Below are 22,078 nucleotides of genomic sequence, written 5' to 3'. Positions count from 1 at the left end.
GAATGTCCAATGCAAGCTCATTACACTTCAGTTACACTGGGCATCTTTCAGTTCTACAGACAAGCCAGCTTCTCAACACTTAGTCACAGGTCGTTCCCTCTTGTCTGTGAAGAGTGGTACCACCTAGCTTCCACTTCCTAATCCTCCTCTGTCTCTGTTAAAATATTAGCTTCATTTGAGGCAGACCTCTTCAGTTATGTGAATTAGCTCTTATCTTCCTTTTTGTAGGAACATTCTGCTTATTCCTTGGTTAAATATTTGTGGTTATGATTTTATCTGCCTTTTCTACCAGGGCTCATGTTTGTCGAGTGCTCGTGGTGTGTGGGGCACTTTGTGCTTCTGTGTGTTCCCATTCAGCCACACAATTGACCTGTGTGGTCTAGATGATTACAGCTGTTTTGCAAATAAAGTCATGAGGTTATGTGATTTGCTCAGTCATTTATGTTAAGGAGGAGGGTTTGGAAGTCTAGCTCTTGAGGTCTCTATCAATAAAAACCTGATGATACTGCTTTCTACTCTGTGGTTGGGATGACTGGGTGGGGAACCTTTTATATACATGGTAACATATTTGATGCCTAACACAGATGCTGGCTCACAGTAGGTACTCATTAACATTGTGGTATTGAAGAAATGGAGATGGTCATTGATCAGGTGTGGTAGAATTAGTTTAGAAATGAATGACTCAGTCAAGTTTTCTTTAGAGACAAAGTGGATGGTGATGTCACTCACAAGAATGAAATTCTGTGATGCAAATGATGGGGTAGAAAAGATTAAGCTATGCATGGAATTATAGGGAGATCTGGGAGGACATAGTAATGTATCTATAACAATTATGTAGATGTTTCCTGGTGGCTTAGTGGGTTAAGGACCTGGGGTTTTTACTGCTGTGGCAAAAGTTCAATCCCTGGCCCAGGGACTTCACATGCCATGAGTGCGGCCAACAATAACAACAACACCACCAAAAGAATTATGTGCAGGGCTTGGCATAATATTTGGCATCAGTGCTGACTTTTCATGGTAGATTCCACATCCAGATATGAAAGAAAGAGCTAGTCACCAACACCTTAAGTCTTAACAGTTTTACCCTCCTAAGTCTTTTCATAATAATTCAGTTGAAAAATGAAATATTAAAATAAGTCTTGGACTTCTATGCCACCAACTAGCACAGGATCAGGTAAGTTTGCTTAAGGTAGGAAGATTGCTTTAAACTGTATATTAAGAGGTTAGAAAAATATGTGATTATCCAGGAACTTACTTAAGAATTTTAATCAGTTTAAAGGTGACATTGTGGAAACACTCAGATATAACTGCATATTTTGAGTATTGTCTTCATGATTATTTCCTTCAAGAAAAAGAAAAATGACTGGGAGAGCCAGAGCCAGAGCAAGAGGAAGGGCTCGTGGTCAGGAGACGGCGCAGCACGTGGGCGCTGCTGCAGTGAGTGTTTACTCTTTTCTAACTGCAAAGAAAAGCAAACTGCTGTGAAGCCTTCATCAGCTTAGGCTTCCAAAATAAGTTTAAAAACTGCCCTGGGAGGGAGATAGGAACTGATCAAGGAAGATCGTGTTCTGTGTCCTGAGGATGTTGGAAGCTAGTTCTTGACCTCAGGTGGTGACCCGTCTTGAAGACATATCTTTATAAGAAAATATTTGATGTCTGTTTTAGATCAGTTTTCATCGAATGCCTTAGACTTGTTTAAGACTAGTTATTTCGTTTGACATCTGTGACCTCTTGGCATAAAAAGGCTGCTGTTCTTTATTTGCATGTAACTACAGAGTCAGCAGCCTGGTTACATGCAACCTAGACCTCAGCAGCCACCAGCAGAGGGGGAATTAGTCGGCCGTGGACGACAGAGAGGAACAGTAGGAGCAACAGCCAAGTCACAAGGTAAAGGGAAGATAAAAAGGCTTCATGTGTGCATGTGTGTGCACTTGTAGCACTAGACATGGAACAGTAACCAAAACTCTTTTAAAGAAAAAGGAGTCCAGCAGTCCTTTAAAGTGTAACAGGATCTCTCTCAGACTGCAGCCTGCTACTGAGTGCAGAGCCACAGGGCTTCTTTTCTCCTTGGAAATGAAAAAGAGCATACCAGAGCACCACACTAGCTATGACAAAGCAAATAAATCCTACACTAATTATAAATTTGCCTGTTTATGCCTTAAAAACTATTTTAGGGCGTTCTCTGGGCATCTTTAGTGATTTCATCAAAGCCTTACCAACTTCAACATTTTATAACTGATTTATAAAACGTATTTTCACATGTGTTCATCCTGTTTCTTAGATGCAAAAGCTGGGGTCAAATTTGTGACAGCCAGTAGAGTTAGAACACCATTTCTGATTCCAAAAATTGTGGTTTTTCACTGTTGTTGCAAAGATGAATTATTTGGATGCTTGGTATAAGATTCTTTTACAGATATTAAGTTTGGTTTTGGTATAAGAAAAAAACAGATCCATATACACATATGAGGAATTAATGTGGTAGCATTGGCTTTTAAACCATGGGATAGGCATGGGAAATAGGCTATTCAGTAAAATAGTGTTGAGACAAATGGAAAACTAGAAAACAAAGCTGGCTCCTTTCTTATGCCTCACATTAAATTTCCATATACTCCAAAAATATAACCAGTGGAATCCATAAAATTTGAAGAAAACATGGATGAATCTAAAATGAGCTTGATTCTCCTGTATAGCACAGGGAACTATATCCAGTCTCTTGTGATAGAATATGATAGAAGATAATATGAGAAAAAGAATATATACATATGACTGGTTCACTTTGCTGTCCAGCAGCAATTGACAGAACATTGTAAATCAACTATATTTTAATAAAAGTTTTTTTGAAAGTTGAAATGAGCTAGAAGTGGTCTGAATTGAACTGTGACAAATACTGTCATTGTCAAAAGACAACCTGGAAACTTACTGCAATGATAGAACAGCTCATTTATCTGAGACACCGAGCATTCTTATAAACCCGATGTTATTAACAAGCTGGGGGAAAGTGGACAAAGAAAAAGGCAATGCATTGAAAAATACAAAGGCCAATGAAAACATTATGCCTTATCATTGAATTTAAACTGGAATTTTTTTTTATCTGTTTGTTCCCCATTTTACTTTTTGCCATTGCTGGTAAATGTAAAACTGGGGAACTCGGGCCCCGTGTGACTGTATAATAATACTAACTTGTGGACGGTACTTTGTAATGTGCAGCAGCATGACACTTTTGTTAGCAATTACAGTTATGGTAATGTACCAGACACTGGGTAAATACATGGTTGTGTAATGGTGTTAACTACATTTAATACTCCCAAACTGTGAACACCTAACCAATAAGAGGTAAGATTTCCTGTACTTGAAGAGTAGAGTACCATTTAGCCATTTTCAAGAATGTAAAAACCTGCCTAAAATGGATACAAGTTATAAAACAGCATCCTCTTTATATTATTTAGTAAACATGTGTATGTGCATGTATATATTTTCTGTACAGAAAATTTTAAAGAAAAATGTCAGTTATTAATAGTGCTTGATTGGAAGAATCAGAAGACAAGGGGCCTTTTAATATTTTCTACATATAATTATGTATATTGCTCTTATGGTACTATAAGATGTTTTAATTTTTAAGGTGTCTGATGACAGTTCTTTTATGGGCATTGATCTCCTTAAATTTATAGGATTTTATCCAGTATTTTTCCCTAGATGACTCAGTTCTTCTTTTTAATTACCCATTTAATCCAAAAAGTGAACAGTGGGATATAATCTATTCTATTTAAATAAATATATCACAGTAAATTACAAATGATCCTAATAATGGAAACTTAAACTTGCATGAGTTTCAAACACGTAAGCCAAGTAAGAATTCTGTATCTAGCATTAATGCAGGCTAGATAGCCTCCAACTAAATACCTTTAATGTGCTAGATTTTAAAACATCTTTCTAAATTCATCTGCTCTGGCAAGAGAGTTGCAAAATCTTCAGAGACCAAAAATGACAATAAATCCAGAGGGGAAATTAAGTGTTGAAACTGATGACTCTCCAAAGAGCACCCTCAGGTCACTTGCTTTTGTTATTTTTTCCCCTAGTTTTATTGAGAAATAATTGACATACATCACTAAGTTTAAGGCATACAGCATGGTGGTTTGATTTACATATATTGTGAAATGATTGCCACATTAGGTTCAGCTCATAGCCATCTTCTGATAAAGAAACAAAAAGAAGAGGAAAAAAAAAAGAATTCTCCTTGTGATGAGAACTCTTAGGATTTACTGTTTCCAAAATATCATACAGCAGTGTTAGTATGGTATTGAATATTATATCCCTAGTATTTATTTCTTTTAAAACTGCAAGTTGTCCTTTTGGACGCTTTCTTCCCCCACCCTCTGTTCAGGTAAGTCTGATCTCTGTTTGTATGAGTTTGGTTTTGGGTTTTTTTTTGGGTTTTTTGTTTGTTTTCCCCCGATTCCATATATAAGTGAAATCATACAGTATTTGTCTTTCTTATGCCTGATTTCACTTAGCATAATGCCTTCAAGGTCCATCCGTGTTGTGAATGGTAGGATTTCCTCAGTTGTTTTTTGTTTGTTTGTTTTAAGAGCTGTGCCTGCAGCATCTGGAAGTTGCTAGGCTAGGGGTGTAGCTGCCAGCCTACACCACAGCCATAGCAATGTGGGATCTGAGCCATGTCTGTGACCTACACCACAGCTCATGGCAACGCCAGTTCCTTAACCCACTGATGGAGGCCTGGGATTGAATCTGCATCCTCTTGGATACTAGTCGGGTTCGTTTCTGCTGAGCCACAGTGGGAACCCTTCTTTTCCTATGTTTTATTCTAGGAGTTTGGTGGTTTCAAGTCTTACGTTTAAGTCTTTATTCCATTTGAAGTTAATTTTTGTAAGTGGGGTAAGATATGGCTCCAGTTTCATTCTTTTAAATATGAATATCTAATTATCTTGGTACCATTTATTGAAGAGTCTGTCTTTCTTGCATTGAATATTCTTGGCTCCTTTGTCATATTAGTCAAATATTGTCCTTATATGCTTGGGTTTATTTCTGGGCCCTTGATTCTATTCCATTGGTCTGTGAGTCTTTTTTTGTGCCAGTAGCATACTGTTTTAATGGCCATAGCTTTATAGGTTGAAATCAGGAATTGTGACGCCTCCTGCTTTGTTCTTCATCTCAGTTCTTTTGAAACTTAGAATATTTGACATATTCAGCTATGTTCAACATATACAACAAATTTTCACTGAATTAAAATGGTACGAAAAGATGTACTGAAGCTGTTTTAAAAATATTTTATTGTTGCAGCCTTAAAATGCAAATAAAATTGCAGAAAATACTTAAATCTAAACATTCTTTATATTGAGCTTCACTAATACTTTTTAAACAGCTGCTCATGAATTTAATTCTGTGAAAGTTATCTGCCTGTAAAAAGCTGTATACCTTTATAGACAAGGGCCATAGTGAGGATTAAATGATACTCAGGATGACAAATGCAGGGCCCTATTTTACTGCCTTTCACTGTTTTTGTAAGTATTATATCTGAGAAGAGCTTGCCACATTAAGTGTTCAAATATATTCTATGTTTTAGAATTAAAATGATAATTTTAGGACTTCCTGTTGGCTCAGTTGGCTAATGACCTGATGTTTCTGTGAGGATGCAGATCTCTGGTCTCAGTGGGTTAAAATCTGGCGTTGCCACAAGCTTCAGCATAGGTCACAGATGCGAATCAGATCTGGTATTGCCGTGGCTGTGATGTAGGCCGGCAGTTGCAGCTCCAGTTAGACCCCTAGCCTGGGAGCTTCCCTATACCACAGGTGAGACTATAGAAAAAGTGACAGTTTTAAAAGATTTATCATTAATAAGACATTGCTTATGAGCTTGATTTTTCACTCTGTAAAGGAGGTTGTGGCAGCATTGAAGGACTCTTAAATAGCAAGATCTGGTTTGTGTTTTTAATCATCACTTTGGCAGGTCCATGGAAGGGGAATTAGGGTTTCCAGTTGTATCTAGTTTGTAATCTGTCATCTTTCTGGACTGACGATTAATCAGACTTTGGCTAAAATGTACAAATAACGGTAGTATACGTAAAGAGAGGAACAGACTTCATCATTGTTCTTTTGAAACTTGCGATCAGGTTTTCACATCCAGAACTGAATTTTTTTTCAAGGAAAAATTCAAATCAAGCCTGTAAGACCTGTTGTTTCTGTCAGGTTGGATTCAGTAAACCTGACCTTAAGTGTAGTTAATTCATGGATACCTTACGCTGAAACCCTTTGGGATAAAAAGTTCACCACGGGAAACAAGTAGAAGCAGGTACATATTAAAGAACTTTAAAAAAGAACCCCTGACAATCATGAAGCACAGGAATCAGGAAACCAACATATTTAGCAGTACCTTTAAAATGCTTATAAGTGAATTTTTTATTTAAAACATACTACATGCCTGTAAAATTGTCACTTTTACAGGTGAAGAAGTTGAAGCTTACCTTAAAAAAATAACTTGTTTCCAAGGTATATCAGGAACCGTTGTTTACTTTAATTCTCCTCCATAAGCTGGCAGTTCTGGGCTAGTTCTGGTATTTGTGGTCAGAAGAGAACTAGGCACTCCTTTTGTTCTCTAGAGTCCATGATTTCAGTCATTAAGACTTAGGTTTTGTTCAGAATGTCTGCTTGAGCTCCCTCCTGCCATCACATCCAGATGCCAGGCAAGATTGGCAGCTGGGAGCATAGAGAACATAAAAGCCAGCTCTGACTCTTATCTTAAGGTGCTTTCCTAGAAGTTTCATCCAGTGATTTCTGCAGAAATTGCTTAGGCCATCCCCACCTGCAAGGAAGGTAGACAGTCTAGTCTGTGGGGTTTATTGCTCCCCAAATAAACTTTTAAAGTAGAATGAAAGATGATTCTTGGGTAGTCAGTAGTCTCTGCTCCACAAGGTAATGTGCCTGCGAAGTGAAAGCTAGAATTTAACACTTGACTGCAAAGCCCATCTTCATTCTTTGGTCCACATCACACTATTGATATAAGATACTTCATTATATATTTTCCACAAAGTAAAGGGCTTAATAATTGAGCATATTTTAACCCACAGCTTTTGCAGCTAAGCACGAACCGATAGTTAATCTTTAGCCGCAGGATATACATAGGCCCATCCCATCTATTCTGCTGGATTTAAGGGAATTGGTGAGGAAATTACATTTTAAACTTAATATTTTGTAAGTCAGGTTGCTCATTTGAATCATATGAATCGCAAATTCCTATAGCTATAATTACATCATAAAAATTGTGAAAAGCACTGATATTAAGGCCCTTAGGTGGTTATCAGACTTACAGTATAGAAACATAATTATCCAGTCAACAAACATGCTCCTGAGTTCTTGAATCAGTTCAGTTGTCTTGATCTTGTAAGCGAGCTGAGTTTGCCTATGGCAGTGACAGGAAAGGCTTTATGGAAGAAGTTCTAGCTAAGAAGTTTCTCTCTTACTGAGTTGGCAGATACCTAAAACATTTTGACGGATTGTTCATACACTATCTTTAGCACCTCAGTACCCTTTGGGTATTGTCTTTCTTTATTTCATGTTTCATATTACTTAAGTGTATGATTTTTTTCTTTTTCTTTTTTAAAGAACTTCAGATATCTGCTGGATTTCAGGAGTTATCATTAGCAGAGAGAGGAGGCCGTCGTAGAGACTTCCATGATCTTGGTGTGAATACAAGACAGAACCTAGATCATGTTAAAGAATCAAAAACAGGTGTGTTAATTATTAAGAATAATAAGAATACAGTTGCACAAAATTACTTTTCCATTTTCCTCTCTTCCGTTTTGGTTTTGAAATAGGTTATATGACAACTTTGCACTGAAATAATTGTTTTATTACATGTTACGTAGGTAACTTTTTTCTTTTAAAAAAGCTTTTTCTGTCAAGGGATTTCATTGGTTCCGTTGTAAATGACTTAAGTGTAGGGAGGATTTGTTTTTAAATGTATAGTAGTCCCCAAAGTCAGATGTCTGAGCACTTCTGTATTGGGGTCACATTTAGACTTTTGTTTACAGAACTGGGTCTACCTGGTCATAGTAGTGGAGATTTCAAGGAACAGCAATTAACTTGATATTTCATTAATGGAATGTGACTTCTTTTTACAGGTTCTTCAGGTATTATAGTAAGGCTAAGCACTAACCATTTTCGACTGACCTCCCGTCCCCAGTGGGCCTTATATCAGTATCACATTGACTATAACCCCTTGATGGAAGCCAGAAGACTCCGCTCAGCTCTTCTTTTTCAACATGAAGATTTAATTGGAAGGTGTCATGCTTTTGATGGAACAATATTATTTTTACCTAAAAGACTTCAGCACAAGGTTATGTGAATTGCCAGGATGGGGAGAGGGAGATGGGGATTTCTACCTCAAAGCAAAACTGCCCTGATCTATGGTAGCTTTTGTAGAAAATCCAGTGGTCTTTCATCTGTTATGACTTATAATACACCCGAAGAATGTGTTTGGCATTATTGTATCATTCTCAGATCCATCTGAGTAACTTAATAATTACAATTAAATAATAATAAGGCGCTTAATCACTCTTTCTCATAGCCATTCTTTTTCTAAATTTTAAGCTTTTCTGTACTTTCCATTGTTGCCTTTTTCATTAAACAGGCATTATGTGATCGGGCTTATTTCAACAATTAGAAGTTTAGTTTTCCATTGTTCCGGCTTTAGGTTACTGAAGTTTTTAGTCAGACCCGAAATGGAGAGCACGTGAGGATAACAATCACCTTGACAAACGAACTCCCACCTACATCACCAACTTGCTTGCAGTTCTATAATATTATTTTCAGGAGGTATGTTAGTATTTTTTTTAATGTTTATGAAGAAATTTTAAAACATATTCAAAATTTGAAAAACACATACAATAAGTACTTGTATATTATAACCTAGATTTTCCAATGGTGCTTAGGATCATGGGGTTACTCTGAATTTTGATTGTTTTTAGGTGTGGGTGTACTGATAAAAATCCCATTTATTTGCTTTAAGTGAGCGCCATGTTTTTAACTTCCCTGTTTGTGTTGAGATTAGATCTTGCAAATCTTATCTGAGCTTATGTTAAGAACACACATTCTCTCAGGAGGTTATCACTAACTTTATATTCCTTCTCTTCCACAGTGGGTGCCTATTCAGAAAGCAGACCAGGATTTAGGTCTACTCACATATAGTTGTTCCATTGTAGAACACACACTGCATACTCTATAATTTGCTTTTAATTTGGATATTTTCCGAATCCAAAGTTAGGACACGTGTTCTATGGAGACCCCTTCCTCCCCCATTGAGTGATGAGGCTGAAACTGGCATGGGAAAAATGAGATATAATACTTTGATTTGTAGTTTACTTTTGTAAGTTGTTCATAAGATGCCTGTCACTGATGATTGAACATTCATTTTGGTGGATACTTGTTTGAATTAAGGTAATGGAAGATTTATTTTTTCCGTAAATGATGGGTTGGCAAACTTTTTTGGCAAAAGATCAGATAGTAAACATTTTAGGTTTTGTAGGCCATATGGGTCTCTGTCTCAACTATTCAGCTCTGCTCTTGAAGCACAAAAGCAGTCATAGAGCATATATGAATGAAAGATCATAACTGTGTTCCAGTGAAGCTTTACTGATGGACATTGAAATTTGAATTTTGTGCAATTCATGCATCATTAATCTTTTGATTTTTTTCAAAATCTTTAAAAATGTTAAAAAAAAAAAAGTACTCCTAGGCTATACTAAAAGCAGCAGGTAAGCTGGATTTGGCCCACCTACAAGCCATAGTCTGCCAACTTCTGCTGTAAACACTATGCTATTCTGATTGTAGTATTAGAGATACATCTCAAGCAATATTCACTTCTCTATTCTGACCTTTTGAATTCTAGGCTTTTGAAGATCATGAATTTGCAACAAATTGGACGGAATTATTATAACCCAAGTGACCCAATTGATATTCCAAATCATAGGTTTGTATATGAAGTGGAAAGTTTCTGTTACTCAGGATTAATCACAGACTTTGAAAGTGCAGCTCTATTTCAAAATGATCAGATTTACTGTGGCTGTTCATGGTACCCATCACATTACGTGAACACTTAACTTGGCTTGATTAATAAAGGAGACATCCCAGAATACTTGGATTTTAAGTAAATACATGATTTTCTTCTATCCCTGGGGAAGCATAAAGAGTTGTCCAACTCAAAGTTGGTATTTGCTCTTAGGTAACAAAATTCATCAACTAATGATTACTTCACAAGTTACTGTAGTGTATCAAGATTGCAGCTCAAGTTGTTTGGGTTTATTATAATTGTAGCTCATTTCAGTTAGATTGGCAATTTTTTTTAGTCTTAGGTTAATGTGAAAAGTAATAAAGTTTAATAAAGTTAGGATATTTAAAATGGAGCTTACAAAATGATTATAATACTATAAAATAACATTCATTGTTGAAGATCTTGAAAAGATCAGTCTTTATCTGAGCCATGTAAAATCTAGAAATAAATTAACTCAAAGACTTGTACTTTCAACCCAGTTAATAAAGGTGGAAATACAACTTGATACATAAAAAATATGTTTGGATATTTGTAGAGGTTACTTCATGGCTTTCATTCTATTTGACAGGTTGGTGATTTGGCCTGGCTTCACTACTTCTATTCTTCAGTATGAAAATAACATCATGCTTTGCACTGATGTCAGTCATAAAGTCCTTCGAAGTGAAACTGTTTTAGATTTCATGTTCAACTTGTATAATCAAACTGAAGAACATAAATTTCAGGAACAAGTTTCTAAAGAGCTGATAGGTTTAATTGTTCTTACCAAGTAAGAGTTTTAATGACACAAAATAATTTTACAAGACTTAAGATAATATTAGGGCTGTCTAGTCCTATAATGTTAGATAGAATTGGAGTTTAAAGTTGAGGGGTGGAAATAGCACAAAAATGAGAGGGGTGTTTATATTCTTTCTTAAGAGCAGATGTTTTAGGGGACTGTACTCATCTGAAAAGGACAAATGCCTCATGACTCCCATCCTTTTTTATTTTTTTTGTTTTGATTTTTGCTTTTTTTAGTGCCATACCCACGGCATATGGAAGTTCCCAGGCTAGGGGTCCAATCTGAGCTACAGCTCCTGGCCTACACCACAGCCACAGCAACTCAGGATCTGAGCCGCATCTGTGACCCACACTGCAGCTCATGGCAATGCCAGATCCCCGACCCACTGAGCGAAGCCAGGGATCAAACCCGCATCCTCATGAATGCTAGTTGGATTTGTTTCTACTGCGCCACAACAGGAACTCCTTTTTAAATTTTATTTTCCAGTAGTAGCTTAGTTACTTCTCCATCCATCTAGCATAGTTTTTAAGAAATTCTTTTCCCTTTCTCTTTCCATAATATTGTATATTACCAAGTTATTTGAAATTTTATTTTTTAAGAGAGTACATACTGTCCAGCCTCTCTTTTTAATAACATTTCTACACATTTTAATCAGATACCAATTCAAATACCATAAATCTCAACTGTAGGTATAACAATAAAACATACAGAGTAGATGATATTGACTGGGACCAGAATCCAAAGAGTACCTTTAAGAAAGCAGATGGCTCTGAAGTCAGTTTCTTAGAGTACTACAGGAAGGTAAGATGTTAATGTTGATTTTTTATCTTTTTAATGTGAAGTTCTTATACTTGGACCTTAGGAGAAATCTGAAATATCGTCAGAATTTTCTATTTAGCTGGTGTGCATATGGAATAAGTTGCTTTTAAAGCTGCATATAAATGTGTTTTTAAGGCAATCACAGCCCGTTTATTTAGCTCATTAGCAAATGAGATGTGCCCTGTCATGGTTCCTTTTCTGCAGTGGCCTGAAAGATGACATTTGAACTTAAGCATGTGACAGAAAAATAGGATAATAATGGTAAATAATACAAGTTAACATCTTACTATACTGTCGGTCTTTTTCTTTAACCAACCCTTTTTTTTAAAACTTCATTTAGCAGTGGGAGCTAAAGATCCTTGAACCCTTAAACCTACATATGGCTTAACTTTTTTTTCCCCTTAGGACCACAGATGTGGCATATAGAAGTTCCCAGGCTAGGGGTCCAATCGGAGCTGCAGCCACAGGCCTGCTGCACAGTCATAGCAACTGTGACCTACATTGAAGCTCACAATACCAGATCCTTAACCCACTGAGCAGGGCCAGGGATCAAACCCAACTCCTCATGAATACTAGTTGGGTTTGTTTCTGCTGAGCCATGGTGGGAATGCCCATATGGGTTAACTTATGTTTTACATGTTGACATAATTCAGACATACTTGTTTCATATAGGTTAGATCAGTTTATTGAGTGATCTAACACCAGTTTTAGACGATTCTAGCCTTTGGCACAGTAATCACTAAATTGAAAAACAAAAACAAAAACCACCAGAGACAAGTAGTAGCAGGAAAGAACAGCTACTGACTAGAAGAAAATAGAATGTTTATGTAGGCATGCATACTAACATTGTTTTAATATTCAGAGATAGGTAGATCTGTCCCCTAAATCCTTAGGAGGTCACATTCCATTTGATGGGCTCTGTTAAAAGTACAGGAAAAGTATTCAAGAAAACACATTAATTAAAATCTTAAAAGTTGTCTTTGAAATGCTAAAATTTACCTCATTTTTTCCAATTTTCAGTAGATTGCTTCCTTTTTCTAAAAAGTGGAATAAATGAACTATTATATATTACACATTTTGTGTCAGAAGTATACATCTGACTAGTGACCTTTGAAGTATCTTTTTGCTGACTATCTACTCTTTGCTGATCTTCAGCTGCCCTGCTATGAATGAGAAGATCAGATGCCACTCAGGAGGGATGTGCTTCCCTGAGAAGCCATGTTAAGAACTGGTCTTCTCTGGGCAACATGAAAGCAGGCCAAAGGTCATCACAGCTTGATTTCCATACTGCTGTTTTCAGCTTCTGAAAACTCCTTGTGGGCCCCAGCCGTGTTTAACTTAGATTCTCCTGGGTGTCAGAGGTTACCGTGAGAAATGAGTTTTAGCATTTTCTGTTTGTTTTAATAAAAATATCAGGGAAAGAGTGTCTGTCAACAACAGATAGAAAGAGGACATCAGTGGTAGTATGATTTAAACCTGAAGCAAGGACAGGAGACGTTCTCCCCTCCTCTGACTAGTATTAAATCTTGTGTGCCTGCTTATTCTGCAAGTGGCCTTTTAAATGTTGTTGTACTTAAAGATTCTGCCTCAGGTCCCCAGTTACTGTATATTTACTCTAGGTGAGCTCTAGTCTGTGCTGAGACTTCAGATATAATATGGTAACAGTTCTCAGATTTCTAGCTCTAGCCCCTAGATGTCTGAACCTCCTACTTACTCTGAATATCAGGATGTCTCAAACATACCTTACATATAACCAGCAGTGACCATGTGATACCCCCTAGTATAGATAAGTGGAGCAGAGGTTAGATAGGCACGTTCTACTTGGAATTTTCTTGTCTGAAATAATTTTTTTTTTCTGGCCCCTGTGCCATGTCCACTGAGTCAGGGACTTTGTAGTTTATAACACCCCCCAGTGCCTAAATAGGCCCTCAGGAATTTGAACAGGTGAGGAATAGATAAGTCAGACCTCAGACCACCAGGCTGGCCTCTCTCACTTACCTTGTATAACTAATTGTCAAAGCCTGTCTTTATCCTGCCTTGCCTATCTGATTTTCCCTCTTATCTAAGTGACTACCACCCTCTATCTAGGCCCCATTTCTCTCATTCACTCCACCAGTCTCTTAGTTTTCTTTTCTCATGCCTGCCTTATCCAGTGAAACCCTGCTCACTTGCTTAGCCTCACCTTGTCATGTGGACCCGCTGTCTTAGCTGACCACAGGCTCCCTCTGCCTAACACACTCTGCGTGCGTAACTCTCACTCTTAGGCTTTTACACCTCAGTGTAGGTTATTTCTTCAGGGAAGATTTCTCTCCCAACAGGGGACAAAGGTGTCTAGTACAGAGAATTAATCAAAAGGGAGTAGGGTTAAAATATTTGAAAGAATCAAGACAGTCTTAGAACTTTCTAGTAGAAATGCAGTTCAATAATAAGTTGTGGCTTAGATCTTACATACTAAAGATAATGTCTAGGAAGCACTCAGAGCAAGAGAGAAAAGAAGGGCCTTTAGAAGGGAAGATCATGGTCAGTCAGTTTTAAAAAGAAAATGTTTAACGGTAATGTTAAACAAGTAGAAATGCTAGTTTTTCAGTTGCAGGGGGAAAGTGTTAAACTGACAGGCTTTCGTTTAGGCGCTAAGAACCCAGAAGGGGGAATTCCACAGTTCTGTAATTAACTATGCACTTAAGGCCCTTCCCTGAAGTAGAGAATAGGGACTCCTCTGAAATCACTACCACATTTCTACTTGTGTTCCCAACTAAAGGATGTGTAAACAGGGTGACTGTTAAATAGACCCCTAATAAAATTGTGTGATAAAATAAGTAGTATAGATAAATGGAGCAGAGGTCAGATAGGCATGTTCTACTTAGAATTTTCTTGTCTGAAATTGTTTTCTTGGATGATTGATTGGTAAAGAGTTAGATGTAGGACAGAGTCAACAACAAGCTAATTCATGATGATAGGTGGCCAGGACCTGGTCTGTGTGGTAGGAATAAGGAGTGGGCAAGCGCCTTCGCCTCTTGAGAGGCCAAGATGAGTGATGCTTGATGGAGATGCAATTTGTTAAAACGTTGGAGCTGAACTATCCGGGGTATTAAAGGTGCTAGGAGAGGATCCTGGAGACGATGGGGCAGAAGCTCTAAGGAAGCTAACTTGAGGGCAGACCGTTGTGGTCTTGCGTTGCAGAGTGGAACTGGAGATCATAAAGCCATCTCCTATGTATGTTAGTTTTTTTTTTGTTTGTTTTTTGTTTTTGTCTTTTTGCTATTTCTTGGGCCACTCCCATGGCATATGGAGGTTCCCAGGCTAGGGGTCGAATTGGAGCTGTAGCCACCAGCCTACGCCAGAGCCACAGCAATGCGGGATCCGAGCCGTGTCTGCAACCTACGCCACAGCTCACGGCAACGCCGGATCCTTAACCCACTGAGCAAGGGCAGGGACCGAACCCACAACCTCATGGCTCCTAGTCAGATTCATTAACCACTGCGCCACGACGGGAACTCCGTATGTTAGATCTTAAGCATCACTATTTTTTGTCTCTTTACAAGTTGTAAAAACGTACCCTAGATAGTTATTACATGTGGGGAATCGAGGTAAGGACTCAATGCTACTAAGTGGAAATTCAACCTCAGAGTATCAAGATCTCGTAAAAAAATTTTTGTAATCAAAAGTGTCCTGTAGCCTGCAGACCTTGTTGCTTCCCTCATTCTTATAGTGAGACTTTCATAAACCAGTCCTCACTATGAGTAGTTTTAGAGGAATTACCCTGTGATGAAGACTTGGAGTTACACAGACTGCTGTTTCTGAACCAAGAAATGAAGTAAGTAGAACTGTGACCAGAATCAGAACATAGAACCTTACTGTCCTGGCCATCTCAGTGTTCAGGAAGAAAAGATGAAGTAACTGCAGAGCACAACCTGTTTTTTTAGAAGGATTAGAAATACAGTTTTTATACTTGGAAACTGTTACTAGCATTGTTGTTGGCATCAGTTCTTAATGGAAAAAAAAAACAAACAAACCTTGTCCCCTGACATGTTACTCAAGGCATTTACCTTCCCTTGAATAGCAATACAATCAGGAGATCACCGACTTGAAGCAGCCGGTTTTGGTCAGTCAACCTAAGAGGAGGAGAGGCCCTGGCGGCACGTTGCCAGGCCCTGCAATGCTTATTCCTGAGCTCTGCTATCTTACAGGTACTGCTGGCCTTTCTCCACCGGCAGCTTTTCCCGTTGTGTTCTAGAAGTGACTGACCATTTCTTTATACCCCATCCCCCAAAGCCCTTCACTGTCACCATGCTACACGCCAGATTCTGAGACACGATTCTTGTTTCTTTAACTATATGCCTTTATATGTTTTATTTAAAGGTCTAACTGATAAAATGCGTAATGATTTTAATGTGATGAAAGACTTGGCTGTTCATACTAGACTCACTCCAGAACAAAGGCAACGTGAAGTAGGAAGGCTGATTGATTACATTCATAAGTAAGTCATCCATGCTTCACTGGCATATGGTTTCAGTTTTTTATTTTATGTGGGTTTGGGGGGAATGAAAAATTTTGTTTTCACTTTGTATTTGCAGTATTTGTGGTGGGTTCTTTTTTCATGTTTCTAAGTGAGGCTAATATTTGTCATGGAATAAAGTTAAATCTTGCAGACTATGGTATTTCTAATTCTTCTTTTAGAAAAGGACAATAGACTGAAAAGTAAAATTGTTTGGGACAATCTGCTTTCTCTCTTTGTTCTATATAACATTATATTTACTTTGTGGAGGAGAAAGTTTGGGCATCTAAATGTTGAGGACGTCATGAAGGAAAACAGATATGACGAGAGAAAAGTAGTGCCTCTGTTTCCTCACATTCTCTCTAGGGCTTTGATCCTGAGAGAAGCTTTGAAATTGATTATAGGTTGCAGTGGGTCTCTATTTGCACTGGTGTTTGCTGTTTTCCTTGCATTTAGTGGTATGTTAAATGTGTTAAATTTACAGAGATGATAATGTTCAGAGGGAGCTTCGAGACTGGGGTTTGAGCTTCGATTCCAATTTACTGTCCTTCTCAGGAAGAATTTTGCAAGCTGAAAAGATTCATCAAGGTGGAAAAACAGTAAGGCAGTTCGTAAAGTTGTTAGTCAAATCAGGTTTGGGTCAGGTTCATAATAAAGCAAGCAGGAATAGCCTAGTTCCATGCCAGTGTAGTGCTTTCCTCTCTTTTCTCTCGACCACCTCCACTCTGTCAATTAACGGAACCACAGGAGGAGGAGATGTGGACGCACCAGAGAAGGGACAGCTCTGAGAGACTTGGTTAACAGGTGGCTTAATTTTTTAATAACCTGAATGGCTTAAATTACAGTATAGAGGAAGTCTAAGTATCTGATTAGGCTGATATTTCGTCTGCCACTAAAGTGATTTTTTTTTTTTTGGTCTTTTTTTAGGGCCACACCTACAACATATGGAGGTTCCCAGGCTAGGGGTCTAATTGGAGCTATAGCTGCCAGCCTATGTCACAGCCACAGCACCACGGGATCCAAGTCACATCTGCTGCCTACACTACAGCTCATAGCAACACCGGATCCTTAACCCATTGAGCAAGGCCAGGGATCTAACCCGCAACCTCATGGTTCCTCGTTGGATTCGTTTCTGCTGCGCCATGACGGGAACTCCTAAGATGATCTTTTACATGAAAAAGTCCCAATTTATTTGGCTTCATTTTTGCCTGGACTATTTATTTGTTAGGGATATATATTAAATATTGTGATGCCTTTTATATTTTATCTTCAGAAAAGGAAAATAAGTATTCCAAAAATGCGTTTTGTGTAATTAAAGCACTGCAAGTACACAAATTTAAAAATCCTTTTAAAAAGAACTATGCTCTTCTGTCTTCTAAATGGTCTATGAATAACAACATAATCATGTGCTTAATATTTTAATTGTAATTTTTAAATTAATCCTTTGTAGTAAATGTATATCCCTGTGTAAGAGTGGTTGGGGAGGTGGGTAGGATATGTAAAAAGCACTGATTTTTTTCCTCTATGATAAATATATGTTACTGTGCTTTGAGTTTGTATTAGCTTTCTGCCTTGCTGTCAGATGTTTTCACAGCTTATTTTCAGTATTTGACACCTCAGTCCTAAAGTTGCTTAACTTTTAAGGCCTTATTTTTTTTGTATCTTTATCATGAGGAAAGTAACACCTATCCTTGTAAGATTTTAGAAAAGATTAAGAAGACTGCAGCTTAAGATACTTAGAGTACCTGGTGCAGGTAAGCATTTGAGTGGCAACTGTTAATATGAGTGTATTTTAAATAAAATTGCCATAAATCTTTGGATACATTTTTGTATCTTTTCTCCTAAAGGCATCTCACTTGTCACTACAGTTCAAATTTAAGAGTAGTACTCTGAGGGAGTTCCTATTGTGGCGCAGCGGAAAAGAATCCGACTAGTATTCCTGAGGATGCTGGTTTGATCCCTGGCCTCACCCAGTGGGTGTGGGATCCAGTGTTACCATGAGCTGCGGTGTATGTAGGTTGCAGACATGGCTCAGATCCCATGTTGCCGTGGCTCTGGTGTAGGCCAGCAGCTGTAGCTCTAATTTGACCCTTAGCCCGGGAACTTCCGTATGCTGAGGGTGCAGCCCTAAAAAAGGAAAAAAAAAAAAAAAGAGAGAGAGAGAGTAGTCCTCTGAGGTCTAGAACATGCCATGGTAATTATTGAAGACTTGAGCTTTATCACTGAGAAGTTACAATGGAATTCACAGTGTCTCTGAACTTTCTTCTAGTTTGATTACAATCCACAATTTGCAGATTGGTCAAAAGAAACAAGAGGTGCACCATTAATTAGTGTTAAGCCACTAGATAACTGGCTGTTGATCTATACTCGAAGAAATTATGAAGCAGCCAATTCATTGATACAAAATCTATTTAAAGTTACACCAGCCATGGGCATACAAATGAAAAAAGCAATAATGTAAGTGTAATAATGTAAATCATTTCTACTCTGAAAATTGATTAGTAGTCATTTGCAGGGTGTGGGAACTCAAACTGTTAATAGAACTATTAAAAACATTAGATTATCTTAAAGATCTGATATAGTTCCCAGTTGGGTGGGTACAGAAATGTATTTCAGTAACTAAGGATGGGTGGGAGAAGAGCAGGACTATTTCCAAACTATTGCTGTTGTGTGGGTTAGAAACAACACTTTGACTGCATGGCTACTCTTGGTGTTTTATTTAATATTTTATACAGAAACATTTTGTGTTATGATTATAGGAACCTTTAATGCAGAGTAATTTTTTTTTTTACTTTTTCTGAATGTTGAACGACATATTTCCATTTTAGGATTGAAGTGGATGATAGAACTGAAGCCTATTTAAGAGTCTTACAGCAAAAGGTTACATCGGATACCCAGATAGTAAGTAGTTAATTGTTATGTAGGCACTTGACCTGGAATCAGTTGTTTTAAAGGAGGCATTTGTAAATCTTAGAACTTGAGTTCTTTGTTCTGTGTTATAATTACATACCCAAACCAGCCACAAAATACATCTTTTACCTTCCTAAGATAGTTGAGTTAATACAGCTTTAGTTGTATGCCTAGGAACTTGTTTTGCACTGCAAGTGGTAAGGAAGGGATGGAGAAAAACAAAGCCATTTCTAAAAATTACCTGGACTGAAACACTTCAATTATTCTAGAAAATTTGGAGGAGAAAAGGCACAAGAGTAAAAATCAGTACATAGTTTTTCAGCACACATAGTATAATTAGTGTATTTGTGATTACACTTAAGTATAGTTAGTGAGCTGGCAAAGAGAAGTTTAATGATAAACAGCATATCTCTGTTGCTTTAAACCTAAGAAATGAGTTGGCATTTTATAGTCTATTCCATTTAGTCCTTAATCTCATACTTAAATTCCACAGGCAGATTATCAATAAGTTGTCTGGAATGATGGAGACACCTGTGGTAGGAAAATGATTTTGTTGGGGTCCGTGGAAAGAAAGATAAGAATCTGGGAATATAAACTGGAGAACACAGTTGTGGGTCAAAGAACTAGATTCAGCTCCAAAACTTAAACTTGGATCCCCAGAATTTGAGCAAGGGTGGGTTGGTTGATTTTCCAGCTTTTTTTTTTTTTTTTGAGATATAATTGACATATTGGGTAAGTTTAAAGTGTACAGTGTGATGATTTGGTATGTGTAAATATTAAATGTCCATGACAAGGTTAGTTCACATCTCCATCATGTCACATAATTACAGGGTTTGTTTATTTTTTGTATTTGCGGTGATAATGTTAAGATCCACACTCGTAGCAACTTTTGAGTATATAATACAATAGCCCTAACTATGATCAGCATGCCCTACACTAGATTCTCAGAACTTATCACTTAGCTGGAAATTTGTGCCCTTTGACTTCTATCCATTTGGAGCACCAGTGTGTTTAGATCAGGCCCTTAATTTTCTCCCCCAAATTACCCAGAGACTTCCTAGGAATTTTCACAGTTTGATCATATTCTCAAGCCAGAGCTTTAAAAGTTTAAAAGCCATGATTCTAGGTGGGTCATGAGTAAGTGAAAATTGTGAGCATTTTAGAAAATCTTTTTTGTCTGTCTATAAGTTATTACTAACTTGTTTCGCCCTATTCCCTACCTCTAAGTTGTTCCACACTGGTAATAGAGCATATTTAAGGAAGTTCTCAAGTTTTAGTGATAACTCAGTTTTTAATTATTTGCTTAACATGATTTTTTTTTTTTTTATGGCCACACCACAGCATATGAAATTTCCCTGGCCAGGGATCAAATCCAAGCTACAGATGTGACCTCTGCCACAGCAGCAGCATTGCCAGATCCTTGACCCACTGCACCACAGTGGGAACTCCTAACATGATTTCTTATTGGTATCTATCACTTAATTATATTTCATGAGTAATATCTAAAAGCTAAATGTCACACCTATTAGCTGCATGGCAGAGATGAATAGTAAAGTAGATGATTATGTGTTTATACCTCACAGGCGGGTTTGGTTTCCCGTCTTCTTCCTTGAACTCGATTATCAGTTTTCTAATTTTTTGTAATGACATTTTGTTTGTTTTTAGGTTGTTTGTCTGTTGTCAAGTAATCGAAAGGACAAATATGATGCTATTAAAAAATACTTATGTACAGATTGCCCTACTCCAAGTCAGTGTGTGGTGGCCCGAACCTTAGGCAAACAACAGACTGTCATGGCCATTGCGACAAAGATCGCCCTGCAGATGAACTGCAAGATGGGAGGAGAGCTTTGGAGGGTTGATATGCCTGTAAGTTTGATTTAATTTGTGGATAAAAGATTTAATTATGATTTAAGCAAGATAGATTTTAAAAATATTGCTGGTATTCTCTTGTATCTAAAATTATGTTTTTATTAAAGCTAAAGCTAGCGATGATAGTTGGCATTGATTGTTATCATGATACCACAGCTGGACGGAGGTCAATTGCAGGATTTGTTGCAAGCATCAATGAAGGGATGACCCGGTGAGTGGGCTTTGGTAGCTATCAGTGAACGACTTGACATGGGCAGAAGGGGACCCAAGCCCAGGAAGCTGACTGCTAGGGTGTCTAGGAAGTACAGGGGTTGTGTCTATTGTTTATTTTTAATTTGATTTCTCTTACGTTAGGTACAGTGAAAACATAAAAAAGAAAAAGAAAGGAAATTATTAACTACCCTACCATTGACTGTAGTGGTCAAACTGCATTTCAGGTTATTTTATTTTGTACTTGGGAGGATGCATGTGACTATTTATTAAAAACTTCTTTGTTAAATAATTTTATTGACCACTGGATGTAATTTCAAGTTTTCATATTTACTTTGGAAAATCCATTTCACTTTACCTAGTTCCTTGTATTTCAACATAGTGAAACTCTTTTTTGGTGCTTTTCTTAGAGTTAATAGAATTGCTAAGCAAGGAAAGAATGAAATTTGAAGCATTGGTGTGTTAGAATTACTAATGGGCATATTTCAAGGTGTTTTATCTTTCAGAAAAGTATCTTTTACCAAGAGCATAGCAGTAAGAGTGCACTTCTCTGTGTGCTGAGGTGTAGTCTAGCAGGCATCTCTGGCTATTAGGGCTTAAATTTTATTTTCTTTCCTCAGTGATGAAATTATGGTATTGATTTATAATGAAAGAAACTTTGTGAAGGATTTCTTGTATCTTGTTACTTGTGTTTAAGATTTCATAAAGGAGGTTAAAGATCATGAACTACTAAGGGTAAAATAAATATAGAATAATTCAAAAATGAAAAGCTTGTAGACAGCTGCGTTCTCACCGCAGTCGTGTTCTCTCTCTGATAGCTGGTTCTCCCGCTGTGTGTTTCAAGATAGAGGACAGGAGCTGGTGGACGGGCTCAAGGTCTGCTTGCAAGGTTGGTCTCCTGCTGTGGCTTCAATCTGACCTCTGAACTAGAGTC

General features: G+C 37.5%; 1 protein-coding gene across 3 annotated transcripts in view; it reads left to right on the top strand.

Annotated features, from left to right (window-relative positions):
* Positions 1-22,078, top strand: part of PIWIL1 (piwi like RNA-mediated gene silencing 1) — a 30,711-nt gene that overhangs the window by 1,884 nt on the left and 6,749 nt on the right. Inside the window, exons 2-18 of one of the 3 annotated variants that reach the window (XM_021072052.1) lie at positions 1,164-1,174; positions 1,350-1,437; positions 1,776-1,887; positions 7,618-7,743; positions 8,136-8,350; positions 8,708-8,829; positions 9,902-9,982; positions 10,632-10,829; positions 11,531-11,642; positions 15,721-15,847; positions 16,020-16,137; positions 16,640-16,754; positions 18,425-18,612; positions 18,984-19,056; positions 20,731-20,931; positions 21,042-21,145; positions 21,963-22,033. In XM_021072052.1, the coding sequence (XP_020927711.1) occupies positions 1,360-1,437; positions 1,776-1,887; positions 7,618-7,743; positions 8,136-8,350; positions 8,708-8,829; positions 9,902-9,982; positions 10,632-10,829; positions 11,531-11,642; positions 15,721-15,847; positions 16,020-16,137; positions 16,640-16,754; positions 18,425-18,612; positions 18,984-19,056; positions 20,731-20,931; positions 21,042-21,145; positions 21,963-22,033 (2,041 nt within the window). In that variant the 5' untranslated portion in view covers positions 1,164-1,174; positions 1,350-1,359. 3 annotated transcript variants of the gene reach the window in all.

The sequence above is a fragment of the Sus scrofa genome, chromosome 14 (genome assembly GCF_000003025.6).
Source record: "Sus scrofa isolate TJ Tabasco breed Duroc chromosome 14, Sscrofa11.1, whole genome shotgun sequence".
Taxonomy (NCBI): Eukaryota; Metazoa; Chordata; class Mammalia; order Artiodactyla; family Suidae; genus Sus; species Sus scrofa.
Note: the sequence above shows the minus strand (reverse complement) of the source record. Positions and strands in the feature narration are given on the sequence as shown.